Here is a 21,787-nt window from a genome sequence, read left to right as displayed (position 1 = left end):
AATTCTGCAGGCCCCTTTTGGGGCGCTCAGGGAGGGGCTGAAATCCAGGCAAGGCTCAGGGAGGGTGTTCCCTGCTATGGCAAGACTTACAGGCGGTCTTGAACTTGTGAGGATTCAAGACAGCCCTCCCTGGACCTTTCTGAAGGTAGGACCCGCCTCTGTGATTGAGCTTGGGGAGGGGAGGGGCAGGATCATTTATGGACCGTAGTCTGCCAACTAGGCCATGTGCCCAATGTGTGATGCTGGGCAAGCCTCTTCCCCTCTCTGAACTTCCATTTCTAATCTGCAAAATCTCGGGGGCAGGGGAGGTGGAGGGAGGTGATCCAAACATATGACCGCCAAGGTTCTTTTCTGTTTCATCTGCAGAGGGTGAGTGCAGGGTGGTGGGAGTAATGGAAGGAGGGGAGATGGGGCCCTGGCGATGAGCTGGCTTCTCTGGAATCCCCAGTCTTTCCCCTCTCTACAGCTTTGCCTCTGAAGTCACAAAAGCTGTGTCCCCAACCCACGTAAACACACGCACGCACACATTTACTTTTTTAATTGAGAGACTCAAGATGACAAACGCCAGAGCTGGAAGGCATCGCCAGCTAGCCCAACCCACCCTTCCTCCCTTTTTACAGATGAGAAAACTGAGGCCCTGTTTTGGGATTTCCATCCAGAGCCCGGGATTTCCCGGCCCTCCCACTCCCATTCCCCGGCCACTCCTGTGCCTCTTGCCCGCTACGGTCCCGGACCACAGGCGAGGGCCGACTGGGACTCCCGGGGGACCCCGCCGTCGGGGCAGCCCCCACGCCTGGCGCCACCCAGCCTCACCAGTCGGGGCCCTCGCCGCGGCCGCCGCTGCGCACCCGCCGGGGAGCCAGCGACCGAGGGCGGAGGCGGAGAGGGAGCGACAGAGGCTGGGAGGGGTGTTGGCGAGAGCTCGCGCGCTGTGTATGGTCTATCAGAGGCAGCTGACCTTTGAGGAGGAAATCGCTGCTCTCTGCTCCTTCCTGTAGTAACAGCCGTCGCCGCTGCCGCCAGGAGCCCAGGCCTGGAGTGAGAGCCGCGGGCGCAGAGCCGGCCCCGCCGCCGGACGGCTAGGCGCCACCAGGTAGGTGGCCAGGAAGCGCGTCCCGGGAGGCGCGCGCGGAGAGGGGAGTAGAGGGGACACTCGACTCCTGTCCGGGCCCCGCGCCCGGTGACCCGAAGCTCGACGGCCGGGAGTGATGCAGGGAACGGTCTCCGCGACCGAGAGCGAGTTTCGGCGCAGCGCGGACCAGGGGCGAGGGACGCGGATAGAGGGAGAGGGCCACGGGTGGGCGCCGTCCTCGCCCGCAGTGGGCAGGGGGCGCTGTGGGGCTGGACAGTAGGAGACCCGAGGGCACCGCTGCCAGGGCGCCAGCAGAGAGGGAGCGTCTGCCTCCCCAACCCTCCCTTTTAACAGCCCTAGCCACGTGCCCGCAGGGACCCGGCCGTCCAGTGGGAGCTGTCAGAGGCCTAACTTTGAGCTGGACTGTCCCTCCTTCCCAGAAATTGGAACTCGGAATCCCAGGCAGGGTAGGGGGAATGTTGCAGCCCTCCCTGGAGGGCCATGGGCCTCCGCCGTCAAGTTTCTCTTTCAGTTTCTAGCTGTCCCCTCTCTGGGGAAGCCCCGGTGGGGCTAGGGGAGAGGAAGAGGAGGAGGGCACCTGACTTTCGAGAGCCCCTCCCCAAGCTTCAGCGGGTTCCTTGTCGGAGGCAGGGCGGCCTTCCCCTCCTCACCGTCTCTCTTCCCGCACAGGAAAGCATGTCTGTGGGAGGGGAGGAGCCTGGCCTGACCGCAGTCCAGGGATGGGTGGGCATGGTAGGGCCAAGGGCAGGCCCAGCCTATGCCTCTGCTTAGGAGACGCCTCCTCAGCCTTCTGCTCGCCCTAGGTGAACGGACATGGCGGGCTGGATCCAGGCCCAGCAGCTGCAGGGAGATGCGCTGCGCCAGATGCAGGTGCTCTATGGGCAGCACTTCCCCATCGAGGTCCGGCACTACTTAGCGCAGTGGATCGAGAGCCAGCCTTGGTAGGTGCCCCTGCCTCCCCTTCCTCCACGGGTCCCTACCCCCCAGACCCCCTGACCTTTAGGTCTCCTCTTTGTGGTTTGGTGTGGTTCTGGTCCTGTCTATCTGCGTGGGGAAGGAGCCATGTTCCTGGGAAAGGGGAACAGGGAAATGGGAGCCTGGGAGGGGAGAGGGGATGTCTCTAGACTCTGATGCCTGTGGAACTGCCAGGGACACGTCTTGTGGGCTCTAGAGCGCCCTTAGTCACAAGCCTGGGATTTCCATGTCCCTCTTGGTGCCTGACTTCCTTGTCAAGGAGGCACCACAGTAGGCTTCTCTGCCCTGCCCCAAGGGATGCCATTGACCCGGAAAATCCCCAGGATCAGGCCCAGGCCACCCAGCTCCTGGATGGTCTGGTGCAGGAGCTGCAGAAGAAGGCGGACCACCAAGTGGGGGAAGATGGCTTCTTACTGAAGATCAAGCTGGGGCACTATGCCACGCAGCTCCAGGTGGGTGTGAACTCTGGGTCATCTGCAGGCAAGCAGGGTTCACCTTCTCTTTCCAGCATCAGAACCTCTGGGTTTTTTCTTGGCCTGGCCACTGACTCACTGTGTGACCCTGGGTTTATTGGCAACTTTTCTGTGCTTCAACTTCCCCCACCCCCTCTTTCTAAGTCAGACCCATCAAATTCCTTTAGCATATTAAGAAGCAAGGGGCGGGGTGTGTTTGTCTCCAAGAAAAGGGGGATGGGTGAAACAGCATTCTGGATAGAACAAGAAGGGATGGAAGTAGACTGAGTCAAGATTCCTTTGTTAGAGAAAGGAAGGCTGACAGATCCTAGAAATGAGGGAATGAGGCAACCAGACATCTGCCTTAGGGCTTTTTTGAAGGTAGGAGAACCGCTGAAGTGGGGTAGGAGAGGAACAGAGTTGCCTGGGGGCAGAGGCTGGATAAAAGAGCCTTGAATTAGGGTTTAGATGGTGAGATACAACTTCTCCTTCACATGGGAGGTGGGGGGAAGGATTATAGGGGAGAGAGGAAGTTTTAGTGGAAGCAAGAAAGGGGTGTGGGTGGTAATCATAATCAAGCATTTATTGTAATTCACGTGTGTTTCTTAGACAGCCCTTCTTAAATACAAGCATCAAAGTTCCAGGTAAAGAAAAAGTCCATCCCAGAAGAGGGAGGAAACAAGAGAAACCTAGGGGGGAAGAGGAAAACAGAATAGGAATCCAGGACTGAAGTATGATGGAAAGTACCTTGCCCTTGACATTAGGTCCCTCAAGTCTGCTCACTCAGTTGTTTGCCCCTTAACCTCTCTGAGCATCAGTTTTCTCATCTGTGAAATGGGGATAATTGTTTCTGCTTATGTCGTAGGGTTTCTGTGATATGAAAGTCAAAGGAGGTGGTTTACAAAGCCGTGGGGTTCTAATGCACTGCAAATCAAGTGGAGATCTGAGAGGGGAAATCAAGTCAAGGAGAGATAGAGGTGTCTGGTGACAGTTCTTGAGGCTTCCTGGGGAAAGCTGAGGCAGAAGCTGAAGGCGAGGAAGGGGTGGACATGCACTGTGACAGGCGTGGTGGATGCAGAGGGTGGCCACTGGTAGCTGGTCTTGGATTCTTTCAGAACACGTATGACCGCTGTCCCATGGAGCTGGTCCGCTGCATCCGGCACATTCTGTACAATGAACAGAGGCTGGTCCGAGAAGCCAACAATGTGAGTGTCCCACCGGTATGAGGGGAGAGGGGTTGGGAAGTCCTGCATGCCTTTCTCTCTAAACACAACTGTGTTTTCTAAATACTGTCATGAGAGAGCACAAAACAGATAAGAGATCTGAGCAAATGTGAGGGGCAATATTATGTTATATATTATGGGGACCCCTGCCCCAACTGGCTTCAGTCAGTCCCTGGCTCTATCACTTACTAGCTCTGTGACTTGAGCAAGTTACTTTTCCTCTCTGAGCCTCTGTTCTTTCAGTTATAATTGGTGATAGGTAACCTTGCAGAGTGATTGTGAGCATTAAATGAGATACTGTGTGGGCCAGGGATAGACAAACAGAAGAGGAAGCCCTAAACACATATATACATACACACACGCACACACACACACCTTGGAAACTTCATCTGTGTCAGAGATCGCCTTACAAATCACCAGGGAAAAGAATTATCGTTCAATCGATGAGGCTGGGACCAAAATAAGAAATAATCTCTGATGGGTTCTGTGAAGAGAAAGGGAGCCGAGGTGTGTGTCAGAAGAGCTAACACAGGCAAGTGCAGAGCAGTGAGGCCCAGAGAGACAGAACAGGGGCTCGTCACTCAAGTTCTGAAATCATAAAGGCATTGAACATCTGCTTGGAGAATGGTACAAATGTTACATTATCTGCAATAAAGCAAAATGAATTTCACAAAACGACATCCTACACGTAAAAACCACAGACTAGTGCCTGGAACACAGGTCATATTTATTATTCATTTGTTGTTGTGGACAATGATTTCGGGAATTTGGCAGTCGATTCAGTAAACATGTATTGAGGTCCTGCAGTAAGGGCTAGGACTGGAGAAACAGATAAAGGCCTGGTCCCCACCTGAAAGGAATTCAGGTGACGATAGCTTCTCTAGAGGTGAGCTGAGTGCTAAGGGGGCATATGTGGGAAAAGTTCCCCTCTTAGGTTGGGGCAGGCTGATGGCGGGGTGTCCTGAGGAAAGAGAGGTCTGAACTACAGTAGGGAAAAAAGGAGGGAGGAGGAGGGAGAAGTTTTGAGTCAAAAGTAACAGCTGTATACGTGAGAGCAGGAAGACATGTGCCTTCTTATCACATTTGAAAGACTCACAAGTAATGCAGCTGGGAGAAAGCTGCCAATGGGAGCCTCGATAGGTAAAGCCAGAGAGGAGGCAGAAGCCAGGTCACAGAGGGTCTTCTGGGACAACCCTTGTGTCTATTGACTTCATGCAGTTACAGAGCTATCTGTAAACACACAAGTAAATTTGGCTCCAATTAAGAAATGCATGACTATGACACAGGTGTTATCATGGTAGTGGGTGGGGAGGATCATTCCTTCCCCCAGCCATCAAGGTGTCCTTGAATACCTTGAGGATTTTGTGGTACACAAAGCAGATGAGGTCCTAGTACTTAGGGGGATCACATCCTAGTACAGGAAGGCAGAGAAGAAAGAAGTAAACACAAGGACTAGACACTCTCAGATAAGGGTGGTGCTATTTTAAATTGGCCCTTCAGAGAAGGCCACTCTGAAAAGGTGCCAGTTGAAGTGCCAGCCTCAGGAAGACTTAGTGCCAGACTGTTCTAAAGTGATGGAACAAGGGCAAAGGCCCCGAGGCAGGAACATGCTGTGTGTTCAAGGAACAGAAAGTAGCTAGTGTGCTTGGGCAGCAATGGAACTGGGTGTGAAGATAGGCAGAGGCTATCAGCTAGGTCATTGGTGGGTTCTTCACAGAACCCACCAGAGACTATTTCTAGGGCATAAGGAATCTGGATTTTATTCTGAGAACGATTAATTGGAAAGGCCCTGAAGACTTGGCTGAAGAATAGATCAAATCAGGTTACTTAAATGTCTGAACCTACAAAGCCCTTGTTCATACTTCCCCTATAACTTGACTTTGGGGTCTCCAGGACACCACCTATGACAGGTTCATCTTCTTCCCTGTTCCCTCAGTCACAAGAAGGTGAGCGAGGACAAAGAAGATGTGTATTCTCCTAGCCTTGTTCCCTACGCTGTCCCCAGCATCTAGCACAGTCTGTGGCATTGGATTAGTGAAAGAATGTGAAATGCGGGGTCATTATCCTTAGTAGGAAAATCTAGGTGACTCTTGGGACTTAATAAGTTCTTCAAAGAGAATTTAAATGGACCCTGTCTGGGATACTTTGGTGGAGGCCGGAACTGCAACATATGTTTCTACTATGCTTTATGAAGATGCCAGAGTCTGTCAGGTCACCCATTTCTCCTCCTTCTTTCCCTGCTCCACCCCAGTTCTGTCAAATGACTATCCTTCTGACTCAAATTGCCCTTTCTTCTTACTCCGGATTTGGAGTTTGGGGTCTATAGTATTTGTGGTCCCTGAGGCCTGAGGTGTTCTCCCATCATCCCTGCCCAGCTCACTCCTGCCTGCCCTCTGCCCCGATCTGTCTCCAGGGTACCTCTCCTCCTGGGATTCTGGTTGACGCCATGTCCCAGAAACACCTTCAGATCAACCAGACATTTGAGGAGCTGCGACTGGTCACGCAGGACACGGAGAATGAACTGAAGAAGCTGCAGCAGAAGCAAGAGTACTTCATCATCCAGTATCAAGAGAGCCTGAGGATCCAGGGTGAGCCTGCTGCAGTGTGGGCCGTGTGTATTACAAGGACAGGAGTGAGGACCACTGTGAGCTCCTGCAGGGCTGGGGCTAGGTTGGTATCTATCTCCCCAGAAGCTTCCCCAAAGCCTGGGATGAGTAATGGCTCCCAGTGATGGAGCCCCTGCTGTGGACCAGGCTCCAGGCTACACCCTTGGCATGCAATATTCAACTCAACAATTACGACAGCTCTGGGAAGCAGGTAGTTGTATTAGCCCTTTGAACTGAGGTTCAAAGCAAACAAGTGACTTGGCCTGGGTTGCTTGTAAGTTGCAGAGCTGGATCTCAGCTAGAGATGTGTCCTAAAATCCCTGTGCTTTATTAACTTATGATCTCTAATTGTAGATATTCAGTAAATATCTCCATGAATGAATGAATGAATGAATGAATGAATATGGATGGACAAAGTGTTCCCCAATCAGAGGGAGGATTTAAGTTGAGAGTCCTCTGGATGAGCTAGGCAGGAGAGTGGTGAAACTCCAGAAATTCCCCTTATTGAACCTCCTTAATAGGAGATGGAGCTGGAAGGAGGAGGTAATATGGAAATTATTCCTGTCTTGTAGGAGAGAGTTTGCCAATGGCTGCCATGAATAGGATGTGGGGAAAGAAAAATTAACTCAAAGGGAATTAACCCCAAGTACAATCGGAGGAGTCTCGAAACATGGCCCATCTTCCTCCCGCTCCAGACTGGCCTCAGAGGTGTACCACCCCATCCTAGTGGAACAGGAAGTGTCAAGCGGCCTTTTCTTTTGCTCTTCTTTTTCTGGCTTCTTCAGGTAGAACCTTAGGTTATTGATTTTAGATCTTTCCTCTTATCTCATATATATATTCAGAGCTATAAATTTCCCACTAAGCAATGTTTTAGCTGCAGCTAATGATTTTGGATATGCTGTATATTCATTATCATTCAGTTTGAGGTATTTTAAATTTCTCTTCTGATTCTTTTACCCATCTATTTAGAAGTATATTGTTTCGTTTCCAAATATTTGTTTTTTTCCTAGATGTCATATCGTTATTGATTTAATCTGTATGATCTCAAATTTTTAAAATTTATTGAGATTTGTTCTATGGCCCAGCATATTCTCAATCTTGGTGAATGTATCTGGTGGACTTGAAAAGAGTATATTTTCTACATTGTTTCATTTAAAAGCAGCAATAGTAAATTCAATAATGTTAACACATATAATGTAGTATTTTAAAATAAATATTTAATTTCATTGTATTTACATATAATATTATATAAGATATATTATTTAATATTATAAAAATTTAAATATATATTAAGTAAATATATATTTATTATGTTAACATAATAAAGTTTACCAAAAAAAGGCAAAAACAAAAAACCAACATCTATATTTTCCAAAACAAAATTTAGTGAGAAGAGTGGCATTGCTTTACATTTTTGCAGATCGCTTTAATATTAGGCTTAATAGGAGATGGCTGGATCTTGCTTTCAATCTGTTGTAATACCACATATCTTGTAGCCTCTAGAAAATTCCACTGTATAGTTATAAGAAATTAAAAGAGAAAAAGGCGAATCAAGTCTTATAACTTTTGAAAATAGCTTTGGCTTTGTGGACCCCCTATAGGAGTCTTGGGGACCCTACAGGAATCCCTAGTCCACACTTAGAGAACCAGTGATCTATATCTTTATTTATTTATTTATTTACTTATTTGTTTATTAATTGTTATGGTGACATTGGTTAACAAAATCCAGTCAGTTTCAGGCATACAATTTCTTTATTTCTGATACTGAAAGAGAGGTATCAAAATCTCCTATTTTATCATGAAAGTGCATACTTCCCAATTATTTCTATAAATATTTCCTTTATGTATTTTGAAGCTTTGTTATTAGATTCATGTATATTTATTATATAAATATACATAAATATACATGTATATATTATGATTATTTTCTTTCTGATTGACACTTTAATAATTACAAAATATCTTTCTTGATCTCTGATAATACTCTTTGTCTTGAAGTCTACTTTATCAGATATTAATGTAACTACTCCAGCCTTTTTGTTATGTATTGGCACAGAATATCATTATCCATGCTTTTTAAATTTTTAAATTTAGACATGTAGTTGTCTTGCTTTTGTATTTATTCTGACAATCACTGCTTTTAATTGAGGTGCTTAGTCCATTAATATATAATGTAATACAGTTGAGTTGAGGTCTATAGTATATATTTTTGGTTTTGCACCATTTCAATTTTTGTTTCTCTGTTTCTCCTTTTTTTCATTATTTAATTTTTTTAGGATTCTCTTTTAACTTAGCCGTGTAAGCTTTCCTCCTAACCCTGCCATGTCAATGTTTTCTGTACCCTGAGGCCAACACATTGCCTGAATCGCAGTAGGTATTGAGTGCATATCAGTAGGATGATTCTAGCATGTCTTCTTCCCATCTGATTCCACCCCAGACTGACCCCAGAGAGGATGGCCCACTTCCTAGATTAGGGAACAGGAGATTCAGGCTATCCTACCAAAGGGCTTGGACTGGTTGACAGTATTTATGATCCTGTTCTTGGGTTTTCTGTTTTCTATTTATGGTTTTGGGTTTGGATTCTGGTTTGGGTTTGTACCCATCAGGCAACCTTAGTTCAGTCATTTATCGAGTTCACCCATCAGAAACACAGGCTATTGATCTGTTTGTGTACGAGAAGGCTCAGCTCCCTCCAGTAGAGCAGACAATTGCCTCACGTCTCCTGGCGTCCTTCCCAGAAGCTTCTGCAAATTGCCAAGAGAGGCCCAACTGGGTCACTTGCATAGGGAGGCTGGGCCCAGGTGTTGGAGTCACCGCCACCTCCCTGTGGGTGACAGGATCCCTGAGGTGACTGTCCAGACTTCTCTGCTGTGTTGCATAGTAGGCATTGCTCTTCCTGCTCTGTCCCCTGCAGTGAGATTGGAGACGTATTTCTGAATTCTCCTCTAGTTCTGGGCTTTTCCTGGCTGTCTAGAGTTGCTTTGGTCTGTCCCAGCTTGTGTGTCCATGGGGCAGGGCCTGGGTCAGTGTGACATGACCTTCAGAGGGCTGCCAGGAACTTGACCAAGACACGCTGACACTCACATCTTCTTGGCTCAGCCTGAGTAAAGACACTGGGATGTTCAAAAAGACTATCAGCAGGGTATAATCATCCCAGCATCTAGGGTAGTGGTTCCCTTTGAGAGGAAGGATGGGTTTACAAGCCAGGTAGGGTGGACAGTGTCCCCAGTGGGCCCTAGACACACACACACACACACACACACACACACACAATCTCTCTCCTCTCCTCTCTCTTCTCTCTTCCCTCTTCCTGTTGGTTGGCTGAAGTCATGGTGACCCAACCTGGACAAACATGTTAGGCACCCTCCAGCATCTAGAGGAACTCCTTTATTCCTGATGAGAGGCTGCTGTGCTCTGGGAGGTGGAGCAGGGCCTTTCCTGATGTGGCTTTGCCATGTGAGGTTGGGGCTGAGAGTTGCTTCTCTCTGTCACCCTTTAATCCTGTCCTGTAACCTATTAACCAGAAAGAACTAACTCTCACCTAGACTTATACGTGCCAGGCAGATTCCTGAGTATTTTCTATATCATCACTTTTTGTCACAGCAGTCCACTGAGACAGGGAACAGGATCCTCCCTTTATACACATGGGGAAACTGAGGCACAGGATAGTGAAGCGATTTGTCGAGTTCACCCAGTCAGGGTGTACTTCCAAACGGGCAGTGTGGCCCCAAGCTATACCACCGTGTGGCCTGAGGAGAGCTGGGCAGCCAGCTGTGTGGGCTAGGGTGGGAGGGGAGGCTGCAGGGTAGGATCCTGCTCATCTGTACCCCTAAGTCTCCCGGTTCCTAGAGGGGAGCTCAGAGTTGGGAGGCCGGGGAGCGGAGCCCGCTCATCGCTGGCACTCTGGGCTGCCAGAGCCCCAACTTGCCATCAGTCAGACGTGTCCTTTAAGGGTCTTGCCTGAAGAACAGGTGAGTGTGACTTCTCTGACCTCCTGCTGGAAGCTGGGAGATCACAGTCGTGGGTCTCCTGTCTCCTCCTCTAGCTCAGTTCACCCAGCTGGCCCAGCTGAACCCCCAGGAGCGTCTGAGCCGGGAGACGGCCCTCCAGCAGAAGCAGGTGTCCCTGGAGGCCTGGCTGCAGCGCGAGGCCCAGACGCTGCAGCAGTACCGCGTGGTGAGTGGGGTCCGCGTCCCTCTGTTCTCAGGCATGGGGGTCCACATCCCAAGCTGTCGGGGGACCCGAGCGAGGGCTAGAGCCAGGAAGAGAGCAGGACCCAGCAGAGCTGCAGGCCACAGGCCCCTCTTCCCTGTGGGGGCCTGTGAGGCAGAGCAGGTCAGGGGGAGGGGCAGCCCTGCCTCCTGAGTGAGGCCCTGCAGGGCGTTCTCTGGGAGCCCAGAAGAGCCTGCTCCCCACTCCCTGCAGGAGCTGGCCGAGAAGCACCAGAAGACGCTGCAGCTGCTGCGCAAGCAGCAGACCATCATTCTGGATGACGAACTGATCCAGTGGAAGCGCAGGCAGCAGCTGGCCGGGAACGGAGGGCCCCCCGAGGGCAGCCTGGACGTGCTGCAGTCCTGGTAATGGGTGTGGGGAGCGGGCAGGGGCTCAGGGTGGTGCTACCAGCTGCTGCTTCTGCCCCTGTGTTTCCATGCTGGCTCACTCTGTCCTGTGACAGGTCTTATTTCACTAGTGGTTCTGGTTCCTGATCCAGACTTTGGTGCCCTCAATTATGCCTCCTCCCCCAGGAAGGGAGTCCCTGTGTTGGGGAGGAGGGCAGGGCGGGTGTGCAGAGTGATGCTCAGGCTGGATGAGCCCAAATCAGGGTCGCTCCTCCGGTGTGTTTCTGTTTCTGGATGGCAGGGCAGCTCCGCTCTGCTCAGTGGACGGGAGTGGTGGCTCAGGTGTAGAGCCTTCTTGGTGAGGGCTTCCTGGGTGACGGTGGAGCTGGGTCTTGGGGGCTCTTCCCAGGGGATGGGGTGAAGACCCTGTCCTTCCTGTCGGCCTTGGTGCTCATGTGCAGGTGTGAGAAGCTGGCCGAGATCATCTGGCAGAACCGGCAGCAGATCCGCAGAGCTGAGCACCTCTGCCAGCAGCTGCCCATCCCCGGCCCAGTGGAGGAGATGCTGGCCGAGGTCAACGCCACCATCACAGACATCATCTCGGCCCTGGTGACCAGGTGATTGCCGCCCTTGGGCACGCCCGGCCCCCCACGTGGTTGGCATGGGGGAGGCAGGGGGTGCTTTTGCTGAATCCTTGCCTCTCTCTGCCTCACACCCCATCCCCTCTGTCCCCAGTTGCTGTGGCTGCTTGGCGTTGACCTTGCCCAGTCTCTCTTGTCACTGCCACATGGGCTGTCCTTTTCCTCTGCAGCCCACGCCAGCTGCTGAGTTCGTTTCCCTGCCTCCCCGTTCACCATCATCCCCCCGCCAAATCTCAGTGGTCTCCCTGGGAACAGGGTGTCTGCCACGGGCTCTCTCTTTGCCTGCTGAGCCCCGTTCAAGGCGCCTCCCCACGTAGAGGAGGGACCAGAGCCCTGTCTCCTGAGGCCGCATCCAGTCACTTATGTCCCCACAGCACATTCATCATTGAGAAGCAGCCCCCTCAGGTCCTGAAGACCCAGACCAAGTTTGCAGCCACCGTGCGCCTGCTGGTGGGTGGGAAGCTGAACGTGCACATGAACCCCCCGCAGGTGAAAGCCACCATCATCAGCGAGCAGCAGGCCAAGTCCCTGCTCAAGAACGAGAACACACGCAAGTACGTGTGCCCCCTCACGTCTGCCCTTCCCCGGGCTCCTCTGGGACCTGCCTCTGTCCTGCACCTGGGGTCCTCGTGAAAAGTCAGCATGGCTTCCTTCCCTGCACATTTGTCCTGACATTGCAGATGTGGTCGAGTGTCCCCCCAGTTCACTCTGTCCTGGTGTACACTCTGTTCCTCCTGCTAAGAGGCCTTCTCAGTCCCTGCCGTGCCTGGCACACAGTAGGTCAACAAGGATTGCTTTGCACTGCTGGGTTGTTCCAGGATCTGTGCTAAGCACTGGGACACAGCGTGATTTAAACAGAACTTGGCGGTGTCCTCACCCAACCTCTTGACTAGCAGAGCAAGCAGCAGACATGAGAAATGATTACTGGGGTGTGACAAGGGAGACGTGTAGGGTACTGTGGAAGTGGGTCACGGTGGGAGTAGAGGAGAATGACAGTCTCAAGCTGCAGAGGGACTAGGAAGTAGCTGGAGAAAAGGCGTGGAGAGAGAAGACTTTGAGATGAGAGAATGTGGGCCTTGTCCTGAAGGAGGCACATGGCCCACCCACAAAGGGTGCAGTGAATGAATGAATGAAGGAGTGAATGAGTGAAATGGAAGACTTGGTCATGTGTATGAGTGCCTACATGTGGTCTGAGGATAGGAGGATGAAGAAGACAAAGAGGTTCTCAGTCTCGTAGAGCTGACATTTTGGCTAGGGAGAGAAATATAAAAATAAAGCTTGGAAAAATAAAGCAGTGTCAATAAGTGATGGGCCCCAGAAGGAAAACTAAAACAGAATGATATTAGAGCATCTGGATAGACATGGCAATACCACATGGGTGGTCAAGGAAGGCCTTTCTGAGGAGATACTTGAGTTGAGACCTGAATGAGAAGGTAAAGAGTGGTTTGGGGCAACAGGAAGAGCAGGTATAAAAGTCCTGAGGTCGGCACCAAGCTTGCATATTCAGCAAGTGGACAAGGCAGTGTGGCTCGTTGTCCTGAGTGAGGGGACAAGGACCCACTGAGGCCAGGAAGATGGGCAGGGGTTGATCACCGGGATCTTTGTAGGCAGTGGTCATGATTTTTTATTTTAAGTGCACAAGAGGCTGCTGGAGGCCCTCACGTCAATCTTGATGCCTAAGGAATTTTTCACCTAATGGTAGAGACCAGGCCCTACCCTTGAGACTTTGCTTGGGTACTCTTAGGTTGATGAGAAAGTAAGGCCAGAGACACACTGAGGGACGCGCTTAGAGGATGAGGTAGGGGCTGAGGGCAGGGCTTTCTGGGGTGAAGACCCCGGCCCAAGGCTCAGACAGAACTATGCCCCTGGCCTGGGGCCTGTGTGGAGATGGGGCTCCCTCTACTTCACAGTGAGTGCAGTGGAGAGATCTTGAACAACTGCTGCGTGATGGAGTATCACCAAGCCACTGGCACCCTCAGCGCCCACTTCAGAAACATGGTGAGGACAGGGCCTGGCCCTTGGAAGGGAGGTCTGCCCAGAGCTAAGTCCTCGTTACCAGCTCCTGTCTCTCTGCCTGCCCTTTGACCCTGCCTTATAGTCGCTAAAGAGGATCAGGCGTGCTGACCGGCGAGGCGCAGAGTCTGTGACAGAGGAGAAGTTCACGGTCTTGTTTGAATCTCAGTTCAGTGTAGGCAGCAATGAGCTTGTGTTCCAGGTGAAGGTGAGGCCCTGGTCTCCCATCCCTCGCGGGGTACCCAGGAGGGTGAAGGGACCTGCCTGAGGCCGCCCAGCTGGTTCGGGAAAGCCAGAGAGCTCTGAATCCTCTCTCCCACGGTCTCAGACCAGTTACCCCGTGATGCTATCAGAAAACCTACTTTCATTCTGCCGGTGCCTGTTTTCGAGGTTATAATCTGGCACCAGCCCACAGAATTTAGGCGATGGGCCAAGAAGAAATATATTGTGTTTTTGTGTTTGTTTTTTTGCTTTGGCTTTGTTGGGAGGGGCTTGTGGTTGGGACTGTGGGTAAGGAGTGAGGGTTGGGAGTCTTGCCTAGGTAGAGGGTAAAATGGTGGTCGTACACCCACCCTCAACTCATATTCTTTTGACTCCCCTAGACCTTGTCCCTTCCTGTGGTTGTCATTGTTCATGGCAGCCAGGACCACAATGCCACCGCCACCGTGCTATGGGACAATGCCTTTGCTGAGCCGGTGAGTCCCCAGAGCACCCCCACCTCCAGGCTCCAGGAGTCTCCCCCAGTCAGCTCCAACCCCTCCAGGCCCCTGCCGATGGTTCCCCCCTCCCACTCCCAACCAGATCAGAATAAGATGAGGTGAGAGAGGCAGCTGGTGTGGGGGCCTTGCCCTTGACATGTCCTCAAGCTCTGTCTGGGCTCCGGTCTTGGGACTGGGTCCTTCCAGGTCTGTGAGCTTGGTCTTCAGGCTCTGGTCCCTGATCTTCCTTAAGATTATGGTTCGGGTCCCTGATCTTTGTTCTTAATCCTCTGGTCTGGGTCTCTATCCTGTACCCCCACCCCTGTGCCCCTGATCCCCACCTTCCTTTCCCTTGTGTTTGTCTCCTTCTCCAGATCTTTCTCAGTCTCCTCTGCCTCTAGGTACCTATACACCTGTGTGTCTGCATTTGTGTGTAACTATTTCCTGCTCCCTCAATCTGCCTTTTTCCCTTCTCCTCTCCCTCTCAGGGCAGGGTGCCATTTGCCGTGCCTGACAAAGTGCTGTGGCCGCAGCTGTGTGATGCGCTCAACATGAAATTCAAGGCTGAAGTGCAGAGCAACCGGGGCCTGACCAAGGAGAACCTGGTGTTCCTGGCGCAGAAACTGTTCAACAGCAGCAGCGGCCACCTGGAGGACTACAACAGCATGTCCGTGTCCTGGTCCCAGTTCAACAGGGTGAGGGACCCGCAGCCAACTGCCTGCCTGGGGCCACCTGTGCCTTGCCGCCCCTCCCCCACCTCAGAGACAGGTTGCTGCTTGAGGTCAGCACACCACCCTCTCCTGTGACCAGGAGAGACGGAGGCTAGTACCCCACAGAATACAGGCAGCTGTGAGAGCCAAAGCAGGACCACAGGAAGGAATCCAGAGCTGACAGTCAGGATCCTTGGGTTCTAGTCTTAATTAATTAGTCCCGTTAACTAATTTGCCAAGCCCCTTCCCTTCTCTGTGCCACGTTTCCCCATCTGTGAAATAAAGGGGCTGGGCGGGAATGACTGTGGTGGTCTCATCCAGCTCAGATAACTTTTTGCACCTCCTATCCCCCACCCCATGGGGTTGTCTTAGACCCCTGTGTCCGAGAGGCCAGAGGCAAGTTGACTCTGGTTTCCTAGGATAGGGGTTAGGGGCTGCAGAGTGTGGGACAAGTAGGATGAGGAATCGGGACAGGGTCTGGGTAAAGATAAGAGGGCGTTGACTGTTTGCTGGGCCACCTGTGATGACAGCGGCACAAGCCCTGACTTGGGGTTTCCTGGGGCTTCTCAGGAGAACTTGCCGGGCTGGAACTACACCTTCTGGCAATGGTTTGATGGGGTCATGGAGGTGCTGAAGAAGCATCACAAGCCCCATTGGAATGACGGGTGAGAAGCAGTGAGCACGGCAGTGGGAGGGGCAGGGGCCCAGGGGGCAGTGGCTGCCAGCCCAGCAGTGACGCTGTATGCTCCATGCACCCAGGGCCATCCTAGGTTTTGTGAATAAGCAACAGGCCCATGACCTGCTCATCAACAAGCCCGATGGGACCTTCTTATTGCGCTTTAGCGACTCAGAAATCGGGGGCATTACCATTGCCTGGAAGTTTGACTCTCGTGAGTGCCCTATTCTGTCCACCCTCCAATGGTGCTGTCTCCCATTTCCTCGCTCCTCACTCTCTGTCTCGCCTGCATCCTTAGAAGGTACCCAGTGGGGAAGCTCAGAGTATGGAAGGGACGTTGCTCAGAAGCTCATCCCCTCTCTATCATTTTCCATTCTGGAGAACCTAAAATCATTGGCCCTCTAGACTCCAGGACCACAGAGTGAGTCCTTCAGCAGTTTCATGCTCTCCCTTCTCTGCTGTGACCCAGGCTCGTTGGTGTCTACTCACCCGGTTTGCCCAGTACAGTAGTCCCAAGGCCACTTCCTTACCTTATGCTGGGGAGCACAGGGGGTGGGGTTGCAGTGCAGGCTAGCAGAAGCTTGGGTATCTCCACAAGTCTGCCCGAAACCCCCACAACCCTGATCCTCCTCCTGACGGCGGTGGATTGTGGGAACGAGCTTGTCCTTTCCATAGCTGATCGCAACCTGTGGAACCTGAAGCCATTCACCACGCGGGACTTCTCCATCCGGTCCCTGGCTGACCGCCTTGGGGACCTCAGCTATCTCATCTACGTGTTTCCCGACCGGCCCAAGGACGAGGTCTTTTCCAAGTACTACACTCCTGTGCTGGGTGCGTCCTGCCCCGATCCTCCCAAGTCCTCCTCAGCCCAAGGACACATTCTCGGGCTAGGCGCTGGGGATTGCCCAAGAAGAGCCCAGGGGCCATTTCCCTGTGGGTTTTGGTCCATGGGATGGTGCAAAGCACATGGAGAGGATTCCAGGGCTCACAAATGAAGAAAGGGAAAGCGAAACCTCTGAGTCTGTTTCCTTCTCTGCAAAGCGAAAAGCTGAGTGCACCCTCGCTTCTGCGCCCTTGGAAGTGCTGAGGGAGGAGCTGGGATAATGCAAACCCATCGAAAACAGCACTACTCCCCTACTCCCATCTTTATCCACTCCCCTCCCTCCACTCCCCTCCCTCAATCCTGCTCCTGGATTGAGTGTGGGAAGCAGAGTGGACAGGGTTTTCCTCTTCAGCCCGTCCCCAGCCCGTTGGTTAGGTTTGCTCCATGGGGTTGATTCTGCTTCCCTGGCAGGGTGGGGAGAGAGAATGAAAAGGGCCAGAAAAGGAAATGGGAGAAGGGATGAGATTGCAGCCAGGGTCTGGGTGGCCCTCAGCCTGGGTCTGTCGACAGGTGCTCACTGGGGGCCCATGGGAAATCTCATCCCTGCTGAGGCCCTGGTGACATGGGGAGGAGACAGACTGCATGGGTGAGCTCCCAGACACCTGGGTTCTCATCACCGTTTTCCCCTGGGCAGTTAAAGCAATGGACGGATACGTAAAGCCACAGATCAAGCAAGTGGTCCCCGAGTAAGTGCCCAGGGTCCGGCTCTGGTCTCCTGTTGCCTCTTTCCTCGTCCCCTGGCTGTCTTCACCCCTCACTGCTGCCCTCCTCTGCCATTCATGGGCCCATTGCTCCCTTCCTGCTGAAACCTGGCTCAGCCCCAGGGAGGGAACTAGGCTTGGTCATCATGGGGCCAGTACCCAGAACTCCCAGGCCCAGTGGGCCGTTTGTCTTTCTACACCTGAAAAAGCCATGAAGATGTCCCTAAGCCCCTCCCCAAGTCACCGGCTGCCCCGAGGCCAACTGAGGCTCTGCTCTGCTTCCTCCCACAGGTTTGTGACATCTGCAGACTCTGCAGGGGGCAGTGCCACCTACATGGACCAGGCTCCCTCTCCAGTCGTGTGCCCCCAGGCTCATTATAACATGTACCCGCAGAAGTAAGTTGTGTCCTCATGGGCTCTGTGGGGAGGAACTGGGCACTTGGCCTTAGGCTGGACGCTGGAAGGCTGGTGGGTAAAGGAATCCAGAGCTTCTGTAGGTCTGAGACCACCCAGCCAGGCCTGGCTCCGGCACATTCCCAGGTACATGGAGGGTGAGAGCAACCAATGGGAAAAAAAAAAAACCAGAGCATTTTGAAGCTACACATAGCAGGGTCCTTGCTGTGATGCTGACTAGCTGTGTGACCTTGAGAAAATTACTGAGACTCTCTGATGCTCAGTTTTTCATCTGTAAAATGGAGGCAAGAATACCCTCCTCGTCTACAGCCATGCCACCCTGAACAAGCTCGATCCCGTCTGATCTCGGAACCTAAGCAGAGTCGGGCCTGGTTAGTACTTGGTTGGAAGACCACCTAGGAAGACCAGGTGCTATAAGCATAAAAAATTAAAAATTAAAAAAAAATAAGGGATTGTAAACTGACAAGGTCCTTGTAATCTATGAGGTCAACCAAGGGTTGCCTCGCCTAAAAAAAAAGAAAAAAAAAGAATACCTGCCTCAAGGGATTGGGCTCAGGACGGCTGTTGTAGGGGCTTCACACGGGGCAACTATGGATGAGGTGGTCATTCTTGCTTAGGAGTTGGGTGGGAACGGGGTGTCAGTTGCTCCTCTCGGGAATTCCGGGGGTAGAGAATTAATTCTCATCTGAGCTGTGGGTGGCCTGGGTTGGATGTCTAGGTGCCTGGGAGGCTCAAACTGTAGTGAGATGACCACAGGCTTGGTGTTACAAAGACCGGAATTCCAATCCTGATTCCACCTACCAGCCTGGTGGCCCTGAGCAAGTTCCCAAGCATGGCCAAACCCCATCTCCTCCTCTGTAAAGTGGAGTAAATGCCAACCTTACAGTTGGCTGGGAGGCCTAGAGTGGTTATAAGGCCCAGGCCATCGTAGGTGCTCAGTGAATTGTGTCTAGGACTTCATGGAATAGCGTCACAGGTGGGCAGAGCTCACTGGCCCAAGCACCTCGTTTTACAGATAAGAATAGGAAGAGGAAAATGAATTCCCTGTGATCACTCAGTAAAGTAGCGAGAAATGAGACTGGGGTGCCTCCCAAAGAACCAGAGACCGACTTACTTGACTTGAGGGGGCCGGGGTCCGACCAGAGCTAGTCCTATTCCCAGGACACCGATGTGAGGACCTTGGGGCCGTGAGACAGGCCAGCTCCCTCTGACAGCCCCCTCTCTCTACCAGTCCTGACCCCGTCCTCGACCAGGATGGAGAATTCGACCTGGATGAGACCATAGATGTAGCCCGACACGTGGAGGAACTCCTACGCCGCCCGATGGACGGTCTGGACCCCCGCCTGTCCCCGCCAGCCGGTCTTTTCACCTCTGCCAGAGGCTCACTCTCTTGAATATTTGGATCCTACACTTCTCTCTGGAAACAATACTCAATGTGAAGGGTTGCCATTAATTGTGATTTTAGTATTGCTGTGTATATTGATGCCTTTGCGGGCAGCACATGTACCCGTGCGTACGTGTGTGTGTTTGTGTACGAGGTGTGTCTGTCTCACATTCGCGGTCCTGGGTGGGTGGCTGCAACAGCTGCAGCAGCCACCTTCTTCTTCAGATCAAGGCATTCTGAGAGCCCTCTGAGTCTGTCTGTTTAGAAGACACGGAGCTGCTTCTGTCATGTCAGGTACTCAGTACAGGTAAAACTGTTCCTTGACCTGCTCAGTGGCTATCTGAAAATATTCAAGGAAGGGACTAGAGACAGGTAATGTCTCTTAGCTTAAGTTTTACTCCTGGGTTGAAGCTTCGCCGTGTGTGTGTGTATGTGTGTGTGTGTGTGTGTGTGCGCGTGCACGTGCATGCACACGCGTGTGCGCCTGTTCTCACACACATGTGTTGGTCTATTGACTTTTCCCTCAGGAGGAGGTTGGGGTTCCCTGCTGAGTAATATTTTATACTTTATCTAATGAATATGGACGCCAGACTTCTTGTGAACTGAGAGCTTATCTAGGCCGTGGCCATGTCCCCAACACAGCAGAAATAGGTCATTTGAGTCGGGCCTGTCAAAGCTGCTCTGTGTGTAATTTCTTGACCTCTTGGCCACCAGCCAGGAGCGTGATGCGACTGCCCATCCTCCTGCTATCTCTTCCCACCCAATGTCCCCTCCCCTCCATCTGGCCCCAGCCTTCTTCCCTTGCCTCTCTTGCTTATAGGAAGGGTAGGAGAAGAGATGGTGGGTCTAGGACATGTTGAGTGAACAGGGCACCCAGGACTTGCAGGGTTAATACCCTCCAATCCTGGGGAAAAAAACCTGCGGCAAGAGATAGCAGAAAATCAGCTGCTTGCTGCATGCCTGTGGAATCTGGAGTGAGGGGTGAAAGCTGATCTCTGCTTCCACTCTGCTGGGAGGTGGAACCTGGAAGAGGCCTCATCACAGTTGCATAACCAGCTGTGGTCTGAGAAGGCCTGGCTCCCAGCCTCACTCCCTCTCGGCCCTCTGAGGCTGTCTGGCACACACCCAAGGGCAGCTGACGGCGGGCGGGTGAGCACAGGAGAGCAGGGAGCCCCAGGCTCAAACCTCTCTGACGGCAGGTGGGGATGGGAAGAGGGAGTCTTTTGTACTTTGTACATAGGCCACACATTTGTGAAAACAGTGTTTTGGAATAAAATATTTTTTTCATAAAACTACCGGTGTGGCTCCTTGTTGGGGAGCCCTGGGTAACGGGGATCACTAGAGCTGGAAGCGTTTTGTTCCTTTCCTCCCGCCGTGGCGGATGCTGTAATGTGTAGCCTGCGCTTCAGCTCTGCTCCCTCTTCTATGGTTTTAAGGGTGCCGACCCCCTGGAACGATGTCAGTGCTTCTCAGAAAACTGAAGAGCTAGGACTCGAGGTCTTGGGAAAAGATGGGGCAGGAATTAGTGGGGTAAAGGGGCGCAAGGAACGAGAAAATCTTTGGTCTGGCCTTTCCTTATCCGCTGCCACTATGAAGTTGACAGCTGAGGGCCAGGGCCAAAACGACTCAAGCCTCACCGGGCCAGGGTCGCCAGAGAGGCCCACAACAGGTCCCCTTCCCCTAGCCTCTTCCCAGGGACCAGAAGGTGGCACCATCCCACTGCCACTGGGTTTTCAAATGGTCAGCCTGAGACCAGGAGAGAGGCTGAGCAGAGAGCAGGATGGTCTCCCCATTTGGACCCTACTGGCACCTAGGTGCTGAGTCAAGGGGCTGTCACTGGGGTCCTTGGGGGGAAAAGGAGCAAGGACCTGCTGACAGGGTTTCTTTAGAGCTCAAAGGGAGGGAAGAGAGGCTCCCAGCCAGCCGGAGGCACAGGGGCCTAGAAGCGGGTGAAGGGAGTGGGTGGGTAGGGAAAGAGCCCCCAGCCACCCCTGAGCCTGAGCCTTAATCTGAGCACACTAATCTCCCTTCCATCTCTGCAGGGGAAGGAGGCTCGTGTCTCACACCCCGCTAGGCTCCTCCTGCCTCATACTCGCTAGGTTCCTATTCCTAGGCTCTGTGGTACTCAGCACAAGGGGAGGGGGCGGGGGAGAGCGGAGTGGGCGCTGATGGCTGTGAATTGTCACCACTGACTGCTGGCTGGAGCAGCAGCCAGTTAGTTGTTTAGTCAGTCGCCACTGAGTGAACCGAAGAGAAAGTGATAAGGGAGCAACCTTGGAAGGGGAGGCCGTGGGGGTGGGGTGGGAGTATCTCCATCCCAGCCCCCCTTAGTTTATCTGACTCCAGACAGGAGGCTCAGCTTGCAAAGGCCCCTGGAGGGAGGAGGGAGGAGGGAGGAAGGGAGTGGGAGAAGGGAGGTCTCCACAATGACACCTTTGTGCCTGAAGAGTATGACCCCCCACCACCCCCTCTGGCTCCTCCAGGGACCCCTTACCTGGAGGCCACTGGCTAACATAAGATGGGCGGTACTCGATGCCCAAGAAGTGGGCCTGTGTCAAACTCAGGAATGAGGCTAAGGCGACCAGCCTAAGAGCAGGGGCCACCACCTCCTCTCCGTGGGGAAGGCTCCCTCAGGACTGAAGCAGGGAAAAGGGGAACTTCCACTAGCCAGACACAGAGCTGCCACGCTATCAGACGGGTCCTATATAACTTTTATTTTTGAAAGTTCAAGTAGATACAGCAATATACAAAAAAAAAAA

General features: G+C 52.5%; 1 protein-coding gene and 1 pseudogene across 1 annotated transcript; both read left to right on the top strand.

Annotated features, from left to right (window-relative positions):
• Positions 1-550: 550 nt before the first annotated feature.
• Positions 551-19,097, top strand: LOC120611099 (signal transducer and activator of transcription 5A). Its single transcript, XM_039873445.1, has 19 exons — positions 551-1,093; positions 1,897-2,034; positions 2,364-2,520; positions 3,636-3,725; positions 6,157-6,331; positions 10,395-10,525; positions 10,775-10,926; positions 11,370-11,525; positions 11,924-12,103; positions 13,460-13,547; positions 13,648-13,770; positions 14,165-14,257; positions 14,749-14,955; positions 15,541-15,635; positions 15,730-15,860; positions 16,322-16,477; positions 17,164-17,215; positions 17,522-17,626; positions 18,876-19,097. Exons 2-19 carry the CDS (start codon positions 1,907-1,909, stop codon positions 19,036-19,038), a joined length of 2,382 nt encoding a protein of 793 aa, XP_039729379.1. The 5' UTR covers positions 551-1,093; positions 1,897-1,906; the 3' UTR covers positions 19,039-19,097.
• On the top strand, positions 17,946-18,064 carry LOC120611353 (uncharacterized; annotated as a pseudogene).
• Positions 19,098-21,787: the final 2,690 nt, after the last annotated feature.

This window comes from Pteropus medius, unplaced genomic scaffold (genome assembly GCF_902729225.1).
Source record: "Pteropus medius unplaced genomic scaffold, Ma_sr-lr_union100, whole genome shotgun sequence".
NCBI lineage: Eukaryota > Metazoa > Chordata > Mammalia > Chiroptera > Pteropodidae > Pteropus > Pteropus medius.
The sequence above is the reverse complement of the archived record's forward strand: the minus strand, read 5'-3'. Positions and strand labels throughout refer to the sequence as shown.

Coding starts and splice junctions, on each gene's coding strand:
- LOC120611099 (XM_039873445.1), top strand. CDS start 1,907: ATGGCGGGCTGGATCCAGGCCCAGCAGCTGCAGGGAGATGCGCTGCGC. Junction 3,726..6,156: donor TGGTCCGAGAAGCCAACAAT/GTGAGTGTCCCA, acceptor ATCTGTCTCCAG/GGTACCTCTCCTCCTGGGAT. Junction 14,956..15,540: donor CCTGGTCCCAGTTCAACAGG/GTGAGGGACCCG, acceptor GGGGCTTCTCAG/GAGAACTTGCCGGGCTGGAA.